A 14,724-nucleotide genomic window follows, 5' to 3' on the forward strand; every position below is an offset into this window, starting at 1 on the left:
TTTTTATATATACAGTAGGAAACGAACAAATACTGGTGCTGGACCCTCTAATGCTAGCACTGACCCTAGGTTTCCCACAGATAAACTAAGGATTAAGTTTGAGTCAACCGTTTATAAGGCCATTAGGACTACCTGCATAGATAGATCGTTCTTTCTAGGTTCATGTCCCTCCGTTATAGAGGTTATAAACCACTATAACTTAAAGAACCTTGTCGAATGTACCAGTCCAGTAAACATAAGTCTGTGTGTTGAATTTTGCAATAACCTAGTGAAAGTAGACGATCTTACCTATACCACTAGGGCAGCGGGTACTGATATCACATTTTCCCCTACAACTATCCGAGAGTTTTTAGAGTTACGTCCATCTACTTGTTCTTTTTTGTGCTATCCTCCCAGGGATCTACCATTCGGAGATCCCTACTCACATATTACTCTCGATACGATTTATTCGTATTTTTTTGGGGGAGAGCGAGATCCCACTGTAACCCAGTTTAGGTCGGTAGAACTTCGAGTCCAGGACTACGCTCTTTATAAGGTCTTAGTCCTTTGCATTTTACCACTGACTACTCGGGACATCGTTGTGATGCGCCCATTCCATTCATTTTTACTCTATGCCCTGAGTCATAGGTTAGATATTGACATCAGCCTACATATCTTCTCCACCATTATCTACTCGGCTGGATACGTGACTGATAAACGAGTCCACATGCCATTTTGTCACATTTTGACAGCCTATATGTCCTCGTTGCACATTGATGTCACTAGAGGAGACATTGCCTATATGACCGAGTTCGATGTTATAGCAGCTCGGAACTTCTCCCTAGCTGGTATCCACGTAGATAGGGATGACGGGACTATGGCACCAGCCCGATCCAGACGCACAGGTGGACGAGTTCATACTTGCACTATTTCCAGAGGAAGCCGCACTGGCTCCACCACCGCCCCCAGCTCGAGCACCACATCACGCTCCCCGCACTCTAGCCGACCGTATGACCGGACTAGAGAGAGCTATGGCGAGTCTCCAGCAGGAGAACTCTGATTTTCATCGGGACATACGGCGAGAGGTTGCCGAGTTACGAGCTGCCGGGGAGACCCGACACACTGAGCTGATGGCGCTTCTCCGATCCTTGGGATCTGGAACACCTCCTTCATCATCTCAGTAGCTCTAGTTATGACTCACTTCTGTAGCTACACTACCTGTAAAAGATTTTGGATCTATCTAGTGATATTTCAGACCTGCATTGATTATGTTCTATCTTGGTAGCCTAGGAATTTTGAATTTCAAAAATATTTTCAAAAATGGTTCTCTCAAATTATAAGTTAAACTTGTTTGTTTTCAAAACCTTCCATTTTTAGATTTTCAAAAACAGGTTTGGCCTTAGACTAGTTTTGAATCCTTAGAAAGCATGTACCCATAGGACTAGTTTTTGAGCATCTCACCAACACCTTAGGTTTACCTTGCTTGTGTTTGACAAACATAGAAAGGGGTGAGATGCATAGGCCAACTGTCTGGACTTAAGATGCTTATTTCAGTGCATCGACATAAGTCTGGACGTTAAATACAAATCAGACATTAATCAGATTAAGTTCATCAGTCAAGTCAAACACTGACTGCTTATAATCAACTTAATCTGACTAACCAAGTGAAAGCTACTATCTTCTGATAGTTAGTTAGTACCTAATTGGTTAGACAGCTATTTAATTTTAAGTGTCAAGTTCAGGGGGAGAAATTAATTAAAATTTTGTATATTTTTGTACATCTATTTCAAAACTAACTTATTTTTGAACACTAGTTTTCAAAAAATTAAAATTAACTGAGTGTTTGAAAAATTAGAAGTTTAAAAATCCCACCAAATTTTTAAACTTGATTTTAAAGTTGAAAATCATTACAAACTTAATCTTATTCAGTTTTGTAACATATGATTGAAAATTAAACTTTCCAAAACTTAGCTTTTTTCAAATTAGCCTTAACAAATTTATTTTGGCTAAAACTTTACTTGTTTTTGAAAAATTAAATTTTTTTTGGTAAATCAAATTTGAAAACTTGATTAACTTTAAATGTATATTTTTTTCCAACTTAAATCCCCCAAGTCAACTTGACTATCTTTTTAACTTGATTTTAAAATTGTACTTTTATCAGTATCTTTGAATTTTGAATCAAACTTAAATATTTTCCAAAGTTAGCTGTCTCTTAACAGTAACTCTACACTATGATTGTTTACCCTTGCCTATTTTTGCTGAATGCCAAAGGGGGAGGGTTAGGTGGTTAAGTTAGCTAAACCAAATTGAAAACACCAAAACTAACTTTAAAAAACTATATACCTGTTTTATTTATTTTTTTGCGTCTTTTCACTAACTTAACCAGGTTGTCATTCCATCAAAAAAGGGGAGATTGTTGGTGCGGGTAGCACTAACGGTCTAACCTAGGTTTTGATGAATGACAAATGGGTTAAGTTAGTTTTGTTGTTGTCTGACACTTTGATCAAGTGTGCAGGAGAAGTCCAGACAGGTCGACGGTGGCCGGATGTCCGCACGGCCTAGCTAGGTCGACGGTGGCGGATAGCTGGCGAGAAGTCCAAGCGGGTCGACGGGCTGACCGGACGCTTGGCGAGAAGTCCAGCTAAGTCGATGGGCTGACCGGATAGCTGGCGAGAAGTCCAAACGGGTCGAAGGGCTGACCGGACGTCTGGCAGGTAAGTAAGGTAAGTCACTGGAGGGGAGTGACTGCAAGGACGCGTTCCCGGGAAGGGAACATTCGGCGTCGATCCGGCTTAGATCCATTTCGGAAATCTAAGTCGAGATCGTGACTAGATTCCGGTCTCGGAAAGACGGAATCTAAGTCATACTTTTTCTGTTAATTCATATTTTATAAATTGTGCTAACAGTCTGTGCTGCAGGATTTATTTTGCCTCGGACTAACCTTGTTTTGCAGGAGAAGGAATTTCTGGAAAAAGGTGGTCCGGGCGCCCGGAAGGGATCCGGGCGCCCGGAGGCAACTTTTATCCTATGCGTCGCCTCACCACGTGGAGCATCCTGACTGGACTTACCACGTCGCACTAGGGCGCCCGGAAGGGATCCAGGCGCCCGGAGCAGCATATAAAAGAAGCCCCAGGGGTGGAGCTTAAAACACAACTGAGAACTCTTCGACTGCTTGTCCTGCTGCTCTATGCTCCCACGACGCTCACAAAGCTCCGACAAAGTGCTCCTTCTTCTTTGGTTAATTTCCTTGTCGGTATTACTTTGTTTCATTAGCATTTCTTGTACTCATTTTGTAATCATATTCGAATTGCTAGTGATTGCCCAACGAAAGTGGTCAAGGACCACGGGCCTTCAAGTATGAGTCGTCACAGGCTCCGAACGAAGTAAAATCAACTGTGTTCATTTACTTTTCCGCTGCGTACTTTTACACTCAAGTTTTCGAATCGATATTCACCCCCCCTCTATCGAACGATCACGGCCCTACAAAAAGCAGGTCTCGTTTCGTTACCTTGGCGTCGCTCGTTCCCTCCTGCAGCTCGATCAATTTGTCCCACAGCTCTTTAGCGTTTTTGTGTGGACCGACTCTGTTCAGTTCTTCTCTTGTTAATCCGCACTGTAGAGTGTTGATCGCTTTATTTTCTGTTGACGCCTTTTTCTTCAAATCTGCTGTACAGTCTTCAAGATCCAGTATATTCCCGGAGCTGTCCGCTAGAATTTTATAGGGTCTCGTAACGCTCATCCACTGGTCGAAGTCTGTTTTGAGGTAAACCTCCATGCGCTTCTTCCAGTACGGAAAATCGTCCCCGTTGAAGAGTGGAGGTCGTACTGTGCTGAATCCTTCTGTCTGAGACATTTTAGTCCTGCACACAGAAGAAAGAAAAGAAAAACAAAAATTCCAAGACTTGGTCTTGGATTAGTAGTGCGGAAGAAGAAAAATAATAGAAGTATCTAAATTGGTGTTGCACCAATTTAGATTTAATTGCAACGAAAAAAAATTCAAAGCAAGTAATAATACCAGTTTGAAATTAAACGTAGAACTGAAAATCGAAAGGAAAAAAATTAATTTTTCACCCCCTGTCTGATTGGTGGTTGCACCAAATCAGAGCGGTACCTGCTCTGATACCACTTGTTGGATCGTGAAACGTCGATAGAGGGGGGGGGTGAATATCGATTCGAAAAAATCGCGTTAATAAGAGTTAAGCGCAGCGGAATAATAAAAAACTTAGGCAAACTGAACAAGGTGTTTTTTACTTCGTTCGGAGCGTGTGACGACTCCTACTCGAAGGCTCGTACTCCTTGAGTACTTTCGTTGGGCAATTCACTAGCAATTCTAAATACTATTACAAATTAAGGTACATAAATGCTAATGGAAATAAAGTGATACCGACAAGAAAATTAACCAAAGAAGAAGGAGCACTTTGTCGGGGCTTTGTTAGCGTCGCAGGAGCATAGAGCAGCAGAGCAAGCAGTCGAAGAGTTCTCAGTTGTTTTTAAAGCTCCACCCCTGGGGCTTCTTTTATATGCTGCTCCGGGCACCTGGATCCCTTCCGGGTGCCCTGGTGCGACGTGGCAGGTCTAATCAGCGAACTCTACGTGGCGACGACTCGGCCTGGATAAAATTCACCTCCGGGCGCCCGGACCTCCTATTTCCAGAAACTTCCTTTCCTGCAAAACAGAGTTAGTCCGAGGCAAATATATATTCTGCAAAACAGATTGTTAGCACAACTAAAGTAATATGATTTAACAAGAAAAGAGTATGACTTAGATTCCGTCTTTCCGAGACCGGAATCTAGTCACGATCTCGACTTAGATATCCGAAATGGATCTAAGTCGGATCGACGCCTAATGTTCCCTTCCTGGGAACGCGTCCTCGCAGTCACTCCCCTCCAGTGACTTACCTCACTTACCTGCCAGATGTCCGGTCGACCCGTCTGGACTTCTTGCCAGGCCGTCGACCCGCTTGGACTTCGTGCCAGCTATCTGGTCAGCCCGTTGACCTAGCTGGGCTTCGTGCCAGACATCCGGTCAGCCCGTCGACCTGTCTGGACTTATCCTGCACACTCGATCAGAGTGTTAGATCAACAATAAACCTAACTTAACCTATTTGTCATTCATCAAAACCTGGGATAAATCGTTAGTGCTAACCGCACCAACACTATGTAGCTAGTCAGCTACTAGGCAAACTGTCCACTCGGTCACTTGAGAGTAGTGGCAGCTGGAGTGTTGTATAGTTGTCATTGTCCCAACCTCTCGACTATACAGGGGTCGTGGTGTAGGGGGGAGTGACCATGTTGTACATATGCATATGATATTAGGTGTGCTTATGCTGGTGTTTTATTGTATTCATATGACTATGATATGTTTACATATGATTGAGATATATACCTTGCATGTGCTTCGACAGTGACTTACTTATTGGTAATATGTATATACCTCACATGTTACCTTTGTAGTTATGATACTATTACAGATCCTCTCTATATCTGACTTTCTATTACTTGCTTAGTATATGAGTTCAAGTATAGACATTTATTATGATATCACTATAGTTCATGTTAGTTTTCCTATGATACTGTATACCTTTGAATCTCTAGATATATTATGTTCATGCACTATTTGTTTATCACCCGCTGAGTCTTCCGTACTCACCACCCCTTGTATTGATTTTTCTTTCTCTAGGGAGCAGGTAGAGGGTTTATAGAGCCGCTTGGAGATCATGTTCGCCAGTCCCACGTCATATCGAGTGACTTCTTTCATTATTGCTTCCACTCGCATTATTATTTTTGGACTTGTTCGATAATATATATCTTCTGTATGGAGTTAGCCTTATGGATTTTTGTATATATCTTTGATATTATTGTGTTAAGCCGAGATGGATCGCAGTCAATTGTTTTAGATTTATATGTTTTGTTTATATTTTCCGCTATATTTTTGGTCTAGCCGTGTGAGTTGTATATTATCTTGTGTGGTTGTGTTTTTGATTCCAGCCATGTGAGCTGTAGATATTATTTTTGTATAGTCGAGTGACTTATGTATCAAAGTTTAAGTTGTCAATGTTATAGAAGAGGTGTCGTCCGATTTTCGTCGGACAACCTTACTATTGGGGCGTGACAAGACCCTTTTGGTCCGACTGACTTCTTGGGCGGTTGTCCTTGTACTGAGGACCTTAGTGCTAGTCGAGAAACTAAGCTCTATTGAGAGTGACCCCCTGATTATCACCTTCCCTTGGCTTGGACCGCCACCCTATCTTGACTTTGACTACTCCGTCACCTTGACTTTAATTGGTACGCCATATATGAATTTGTTCGTAATCATATCAGACATAATAAGAAAATAAGAACTATTTTATTAAAAAAAAATCCTTATAAATGCTTAGTGGATTTTCAGATTGTTGAAAATAGTAAATGATATGATGCGGTGATAAAGGGAACCCATCAAGTGTGAATAAAAGGTGAGAATAGCAGCCGACATGGAGGTCAAAATCAAGACGGTCAAAGGAAGGAAATCGCTTGCTCACCAAAGTCGGCCAAATGGGTGGCAACGTGCCGAGCGAGCATGAAAGATTTGATCGGCCCGGAGGCTCATCTGAGTAGATCGCTCATTCGTCCAAGACGACTATAGAGAGGATATTAGATGCTCACAATTGTGATCAAGTGAATGCTAGTCTGATCGGACCTCCTATTCGGTTGGGCAAGAGACAACCTACTGAGCCGAGCAACTACGGAGAAGAATAGCCTTAAGCGATCGGGCAGGGAATCCTAGCCGAGCGGCTCCCTTGCTTAGCTAAACAATAGCACCCCTTCCATATCTCATCATATCCTTCTGGGAGTTAGTGCCGCTGACAGGGAGCATGGTCAACAGGCAAATCATACAACAGAATCTTCTACTATCATGTAAGAGATTTGCACGTTCTATTAAGGAATGATGTCAAAGACATTTTTCTCTGACATGTCTTTTCATAGGACAGTTGAAAAAATATGCACACGCCTTGAGAAGCATGCAAATCTGTTACTGGAGCACTATATAAGGGGAGGCCCTGCACTGACAGAGGTATGCATTATTTGTGCTTAATCTCCTGTTGTTGTTATAGTTCTTTATCATCTTTTCTACTATTACGATGACTAATTTGAATGTCGGAGGATCAATACTGAAATTCTTTTCTTGACCCAACATTAATATTCTTTATGTTTTAGAATGAAATGGAGTCTTCATCCGAAGAACTATCTTCTCAGTCAACTGTCTTTATTATTTTCGAATATGATTATCTGATCTATTTTATAATTTTAACTTTTAAGTATGGTAGATACTGAGCGGATAGTCATTCTGTTTATTTAAATAGATCAGTTAAATTTTAATTTTAATATTTTACATATATATTTAGTTGGTCGAGCAACTACAGGTAGTATAAATAGATACCTATTTATTACTTGGATTCCTTGTCTAGTTGGTAGTAAAACGATTTACCATGTAAAGATCATGAGTTCAAATCCAAGTTTAGGGTGGGCGCTTTAAATAGTACCTATTTATTTATAGTTGGGTGATAAATTACCGCATAAAAAATATGAATAAAATTTCTAGAAAAATAATCTTTTGAAGAATTAATTCTTCCACGGAAATTATCATAATTTACGTTTCTTGGGGGCTTTAAATAGATACCTATTTATTTATAGTTGGGTGATAAATTACCGCATAAAAAATATGAATAAAATTTCTAGAAAAATAATCTTCTGAAGAATTAATTCTTCCACGGAAATTATCATAATTTACGTTTCTTCCAACTGCGTTGGAACCGACGCAGAGAGTATTATCTTTTATCATATAGATATTTATTTAAAATAGATAAGAATCGATTTTAATTTTAAAATTTCATATTGATATTTAGTACATTGGGTTGCTGTTAATTAAATGGGAATAAATCTCGTTTGTTGACTAGAAGATTTTTTTTCATTCCGAGTGAATTCGTGTTTCCTGTCCAATGACCGACACGCGATTTCCCACCTGCCCACGTGGCTGTCCTGTTAGGCACCTACCCCAAAAAACAGACCTCCATTATTCCATTCACAATGTCGTTTTACCTTCCCGGTTTGGTGCTTGCCGTCGCCATTTCGGCTCGGATCGGCTCGGATCGGCGGCGTCAACCTAAACAACTACAAAGCCGAATTTTCTTCTCCTACCTCAATAAAATCCCTCGTTTTTTGTTCTCTTCGTCGCCCACCAAATCTGAACCTCCCCAACCATGGCCACGATCTCCAAATTCTCTAACTCGGCCCTCGCCTCCTTTGCCGCTCCGACGCCGCGAGTTGATCCCAAGCTCCCTGTCGGATTCAGAGTCGGCCCGGTTCTGAGTCGCAGTGCTCCCCTCCGCCTCTCTGTTCGAAGAGATCGTGCCGCTAGAAGTGCTTCGGCGTATGTTCCCTCCTTTTTTATTTGTTATCCTTTTTTAAATCTGGGTTGATCTATTGTTTTTAGTTTTTTTTGTTTGGCTCGGATTCCAGTTTTTGTTAGTTTTGTTCCAGCGGTGTGTTTTTCTGGATCTGATGATCGATTTTTTTTTCTTGCTTTTGCATGATCTTGTAGCATCCACGGCACTAGCAACTTTCATCAATTGCACTTGACCTATTTGTTTATTTATTGTATCATTGCACTACCAACTCATGCAACCATCAATTCCGTATAAATTTAACTATTGATCTGAAATTCTCACGCCCTTGATATTCAAAATACAATAGATTTTTTCGCTTCTTTTTTTTTCCCAATACGTTTTCCCCCCTTACTTTTCAAGGTTTAATTTGACTTTCTTCAGCTATTTGTATTAATCTCTTTCTCTATATATGCATAGTAATTTAGGACTCTTTGTTTTTTACCTATATATATCTACCCAGTGTGAAGTGCTCAACGCAAGATGGAAATGGTGTCCCATTAAAGAGGACAACGCTCCATGACCTTTATGAGCTTCAAGGGCAATCTCCATGGTATGACAATCTCTGTCGCCCAGTAACAGATTTGCTGCCGCTAATTGCCAGTGGAGTTAGAGGTGTTACCAGCAATCCTACAGTAAGATTTGTTTTTGAAATTTATATCAACGCCACTCTCTTTTACTCTAATTGAGCTTACCTGAATTTTCTCTTTGCTGCAGATTTTTCAGAAAGCTATATCTTCATCTAATGCCTATGATGAGCAGTTCAGGTATTCATCTATATCAACATATTTGCATTGATAATTTTTGTTTGAATACAATTAGGTGCTTCTGATATTGCAGGGATTGGTGAATGATCTACCATGTTTTGGTCACTTCTATTTTATTATCATGACTGGGTTGTCGCTACCCACTAGTACTATTTAAGTAGTAATCACCTCACTGCTTATTGCTTGTGTGGATTTTCCCAATTCATATTTGGCGTTATATGATTATGCTTTTCTAGAATAAAAGAACTTATCACAGTGGTTACTTCTAGAGGGAAAATTCTTTTATCTATTGGAAGCTCATAAAAATACCTCTCAATTACAATAAGCAACCGCAATTATATGTTAATGGTTCAATTGTTAATTATTTTACACCACTATTTGCTGATGTATCTCTAAGCTTTGTGAATTACCAAGCTAATGTCTCTATACAGGGATCTTGTAACATCAGGGAAGGACACAGAAAGTGCATACTGGGAGCTTGTTGTAAAGGATATTCAAGATGCTTGCAAACTATTTGAACACATTTATGATGAAACAGATGGTGGCGATGGTTATGTTTCTGTTGAAGTCTCGCCCAAGCTTGCAAACGACACTAATGGCACTGTTGAAGCTGCTAAATGGTTACACAAAGTTGTTGACCGTCCAAATGTCTACATCAAGATTCCAGCCACAGCAGAATGTGTTCCTTCGGTTCAACAAGTTATTTCACTTGGTATAAGTGTTAATGTGACAGTAAGTTCTATTTCCCTATTTTTTTGTTACTGAATCAACTCCTATTTGTATTTTATTCAAATTTCAGAATGTTATTTGCATACCTTCTAATGTTATGACAAATCCATTTCTTTGCGGAATTAGTTAATCAGAACTCCACCTTAATGGATAGTGCTCGTTTTATTCAAATCATCTAGTTATGAAATATCTTCTTATTTGATCTCTAGGATCTGAATGTACCTATCCACAACCTTGCTTCATCTCAATTTCCAAGATTGTTTTCCTTTTTATTTTCTAAAAAAAATTGTCCAAAATAAGTTCTGATATGCGCAACATTCACAAGAATGTAAGATGTATTGCAGATTGCCACATTAGGCAAACATATGAAGCTGCAGTAGTTTCCTTCTTAACTACAGTCGTTTGTTCTCTTGCTCGATAAGGTGCAGTTTAACTAAAGTACATATGGTTTTATCTTCCTCGTGCATTTGCTGGTATATGCCGTACAGTTTTCTATTAGATTAGATACTCAGTTTCCTTGTGTTATTGAATTTGAGCTCTAATTCCCAATTAGTTCTAGTGCTGATTGGATCTAGAATATAGAGGATGAAAGTACTCTTATCCTAAAAAGGTATGTTAGAACACTGAATATAAAAGGAAAAAGTGGTCATTAAAATTTGTATTATCAGAATAGCAGTGAATTATATTATTTCATAGATAAAGAAGCAAGAGAAGCAAGATCTTGTTATATACAGACTACAGAGTTTACTCTGCAAAACATGAGCCATCAGCATGAGAGAAGGACTCGATATACCATCATTACTTAGATATTTGACCTGCTTTATGTTGGATGGTATGTAATTTATCTATAAAAACTATACCAATCAAAGTATATGATAGAATAAATATACTATTTAAGAAATGGACAAAATGGAAATCGAAAAATCAGATTTTCTTTTTTAAAGGATTTAACATATGAGAGGATGAACGTGCAACACCATGCACTTGAGAGCTCAAATATTCTATGCATAGGATGCATCAACTTTTTTGTTACATTGGTGCCTTGTGGAAAGCATCTCTTCAACAACAGCTTACAGTAATTCAATAACAACAATTATACTAACATAGTCATTATGTAAAATTAATGCTTCAACTGAAAGAAAGAAAATTTGATGTGAATGCTTACTACTGCTGGAAATCTGAACTTATACCCAATTTCCTTGCATTTTTTTCATTGGCACTGTCCACCGCAATCCTTGTAGCCCTGTGGAGCCACAAGGCTGATCACAGTAGCTTGTCCTTGTACCCGCTCCATGACAGACACCTCCTTGATTGTGATGCCATCAATTGTACTTCCTCCAGCACCCATCCTCAAACTTCAACATTGTCATCTATGGCACAACAGGAGGTGCACGTAGCATAAATCACTGAAACACGAGGAAACTGTGGTCTGGATGTTGTGGTCTTGCCAGTGACGACGACCAAGTCTGAGTTCCACCGTTTGTGCCTTATGATCATCTCTGTGCTGATGTTCACCTCTTGTCCTTTAGCATGCAAATGTCCCACTGATGCATGCACTTCTGTCTGCTCCTTCCTATCTTGGCAATGTGTGATGACAAGGCTGACGGTGGGGATGTGGCAATTAGCAAAGTAATGTCCTGGCCACGAGAAGGAGATGCATTTATAAGCATATGCAAAGCAGCAGAGCAGCATAGAAATAGACAAAGATTAAAGGTCAGGGGAGAATTAATATGGTACGCTAAAATTGAGAAGATGAATTGCAACTAATTGTTTGAGGTAGAGGATATGGAGGGACAAAAATGTCTCCAGCACATCCATGCTTTTGTTGTTTTCACAATCTCTGCCATTAGAGCATGCTGCATGCACAAATAATATGCCAAAATGATTATTTGATTGCCTTTTTTCATGAAATGATGGGCTGCGAACGATGAAGAGCACTTCAAATTCATTCATTTTAGATAAGAAGATAGATTTCTATTTCTCTTTCTGGATATAATTGTTAGATCATGAGTTGATGTATTCTTAAACCTGGGACTATATAACCCATTCAGTTTATCTATACAAGAGAAACAGAATGTAGACAGCTCTGAGTAGTGAATTAGAATCACTGATACATCTACAGCTTCCTTGGAAACCAACATGCCCCTCCAAATTGTTGGTTAGTCTCTGTTGCATTTTTTGGGTATTCTTTCATGGAAGCAGCTTCAATTAAAACTGCTCAAAAATGTTTACTGAATTTATGTCTGGCTTCATCATTAGAACCTGTTAAACGTTGTAACAACTGTCATAAAATGTCATACTCAGGACTAACACCAGATAAAGCCATCGTTGAGTGCTGAAATTCAACTCCTAATTTCATTTACTATAGATAAAATAAGTATTAATAGCTGGACTTAATATAGAATCTCATAGGACTTCAGGCTTGATAAGTGAATAATTCCCTAACCTAATTTTAGAGGGAAAATTTTCAATGTCAACTGCTATAGACTATAATTTCATGCCAAACTAGTTTGGAATTAATTCATTTTAAAGGAAAACACCTACTGTAGACTACAAATTTGTCTGTTGTTATAGCAGATGCCTCATTAGATGTACCATTACTTTGCTGATCAGACTTATTATTCTGCAGCTAATCTTCTCGCTTCCTAGATACGAAGCAGTCATTGACGCTTATTTGGATGGTCTTGAATCTTCTGGACTGAGTGACCTGTCTAAGCTTACAAGTGTGGCTTCCTTCTTTGTGAGCCGTGTTGACTCCCTCGTTGATAAATTGCTAGAAAAGATTGGGACACCAGAAGCTCTTAATCTCCGAGGAAAGGTAAAACACTTTCCCTGGTCTCAGCAACAAACTGATTTTCTATTGATGGTCATCTTTTGTGTGATGGAATCCACAGGCTGCAGTAGCTCAAGCAACTCTAGCTTATAAACTATATCAGAAGAAGTTTTCCGGTCCCCGGTGGGAAGCTTTAGTGAAGAAGGGTGCCAAAAAGCAGAGACTTTTATGGGCCTCAACAAGTGTTAAGAATCCTGCATATCCTGACACCCTTTATGTAGATCCTCTCATTGGACCTGATACGGTGAGTTACATCTAAACATTCCTTCAGTTTTATTATCCTTCAGTTTGGAGTATGGTTTGAACGTGCTTTGGTTACGCAAGAGCTTCAAGCATAGCGCAACCTGGTCACTAGTTGCATACTTCCATGATGCTATGCCATGATGCATGTGACTAGGCTTGAGATAACTTGGCTCTAGCAGAACCATGCGAGTTGGTGTTAACCCAGGCCAAGCACCGGCATGGACATGGCTACCCGGAGTTTGGCCTAGGTTGGCTTATCCAGCCTTAATCTAATAATAAAATAATATCAAATAGTTTTGAAAAATAAAAAATAATGATGAAAAATTTGAAATGTTAAAAAAAACATATCTTCCTTCAATTTTTGTTTTAAACATAAGACTAGTTGTGTAGATTTTTAATTTATTTTAGGGATAAAAGGGTAAATATGTTGCTTTAAGAAAAAATTACAAAAATATCTTATGAGTCATTCGCTCAAATTAGGCCTGTGGGTCAGCTTACTGGTAGGGCTCTGGGAGATTCATGCGCAGCAATCCCATGTTCTATCCCTGGCCCAGTTAACACCTCTACACACAGTAATTATGTTGTCAAAGGTTCTAATATGACACTGTCTGGTTGAACTAATATGTCACAGTTATGCCACCATAGCTAGTAACCAATTTTGCTCAATTGTTGGTACTGACTAGGTGAAACTGCATAAATTGTGCATCTTTAGATGTTGAAGTTAGCCCATCCAGATTTGGTTTTCTTCCAGACAAAGTAATCGGCATTCTGTTGAGTCCTTGACCTTATAGTTGAATTATTTCATCTGCGGTTTCAGGTGTCAACCATGCCCGACCAGGCTCTTCAAGCCTTCATCGACCACGGTGTTGTCTCAAGGACCATTGATTCAAATATATCAGAGGCAGAGGGAGTTTACAATGCGCTAGAGAAGTTGGGAATCGACTGGAATGAAGTTGGGGATCAGCTTGAGGCAGAGGGTGTCGATTCCTTCAAGAAAAGTTTTGACAGCCTGTTGGTCAGTCTGAAACAGAAGGGTGATGCTCTGAAGGCTGTAAGTCTTTAGAACAATGAGGAGCCAAGCGAAGCTCAATCCATCGCAGGCAGTGATCTAAATAAAGCTGGTCTAGCTAAATTTGCTTGTAATTCCTAGTTTAAGTGGATTTGGTTTCTTCTTTTCTTTGTGAGGACCGTGTGAATCAATGTGATAATGTGCTTAATTAGTTTGTGAGTGGTGAATGCAATATAAAATGTCAGATGATTATGTTGCCTTTGGTTAATTGCAATAGCACGAATAGAACAATTTCATTGGAGTAATTCAATTAATTGGTAGTATGAATTGACAAAACCCAATAAAGTTAAATTGTATATTTGTCTAAGTCTAAAGCAAGAATCAACTAAATTGAAGTTCTCGGTATATAGTAAATGTAAATGTTAATTATTTCCTTTTTAATTTACTCTTAAAAATTATTTTTTACAACATATTCTATGTTTCATCAATACTTTTCAATTAATTTTTTCTTCATCAATCATTAATTATCAATTATTTATACAAAAATTGAATTTATAGATAAACATAAATATTATTTTATATACTTATTAAATTTTATGGGTCATCATGATTGATTTTAAATGTTGATTGATTATATATCTATCATAATTAATACATTGTGCCCTCCATGATGCTCCTTTTGACTTCTTAATCATCCATTTTAAGCATATTTTTATTTAGAATGAAAATCTTTTATTTTATGCCC

The 14,724-nt window shown here is 39.0% G+C and overlaps 1 protein-coding gene across 1 annotated transcript; it reads left to right on the forward strand.

The window, feature by feature from the left end:
* The first annotated feature begins 8,090 nt into the window (after nucleotides 1-8,090).
* LOC121996412 (transaldolase-like) lies at nucleotides 8,091-14,284 on the forward strand. The gene is made up of 7 exons (XM_042550374.1): nucleotides 8,091-8,385; nucleotides 8,862-9,033; nucleotides 9,116-9,165; nucleotides 9,597-9,897; nucleotides 12,524-12,712; nucleotides 12,789-12,971; nucleotides 13,788-14,284. Exons 1-7 carry the CDS (start codon nucleotides 8,216-8,218, stop codon nucleotides 14,031-14,033), a joined length of 1,311 nt encoding a protein of 436 aa, XP_042406308.1. The 5' UTR covers nucleotides 8,091-8,215; the 3' UTR covers nucleotides 14,034-14,284.
* Nucleotides 14,285-14,724: the final 440 nt, after the last annotated feature.

Source organism: Zingiber officinale, chromosome 6A (genome assembly GCF_018446385.1).
Source record: "Zingiber officinale cultivar Zhangliang chromosome 6A, Zo_v1.1, whole genome shotgun sequence".
Classification (NCBI taxonomy): Eukaryota; Viridiplantae; Streptophyta; class Magnoliopsida; order Zingiberales; family Zingiberaceae; genus Zingiber; species Zingiber officinale.

Coding starts and splice junctions, on each gene's coding strand:
- LOC121996412 (XM_042550374.1), top strand. CDS start 8,216: ATGGCCACGATCTCCAAATTCTCTAACTCGGCCCTCGCCTCCTTTGCC. Junction 9,166..9,596: donor GCCTATGATGAGCAGTTCAG/GTATTCATCTAT, acceptor GTCTCTATACAG/GGATCTTGTAACATCAGGGA. Junction 9,898..12,523: donor GTATAAGTGTTAATGTGACA/GTAAGTTCTATT, acceptor ATTATTCTGCAG/CTAATCTTCTCGCTTCCTAG.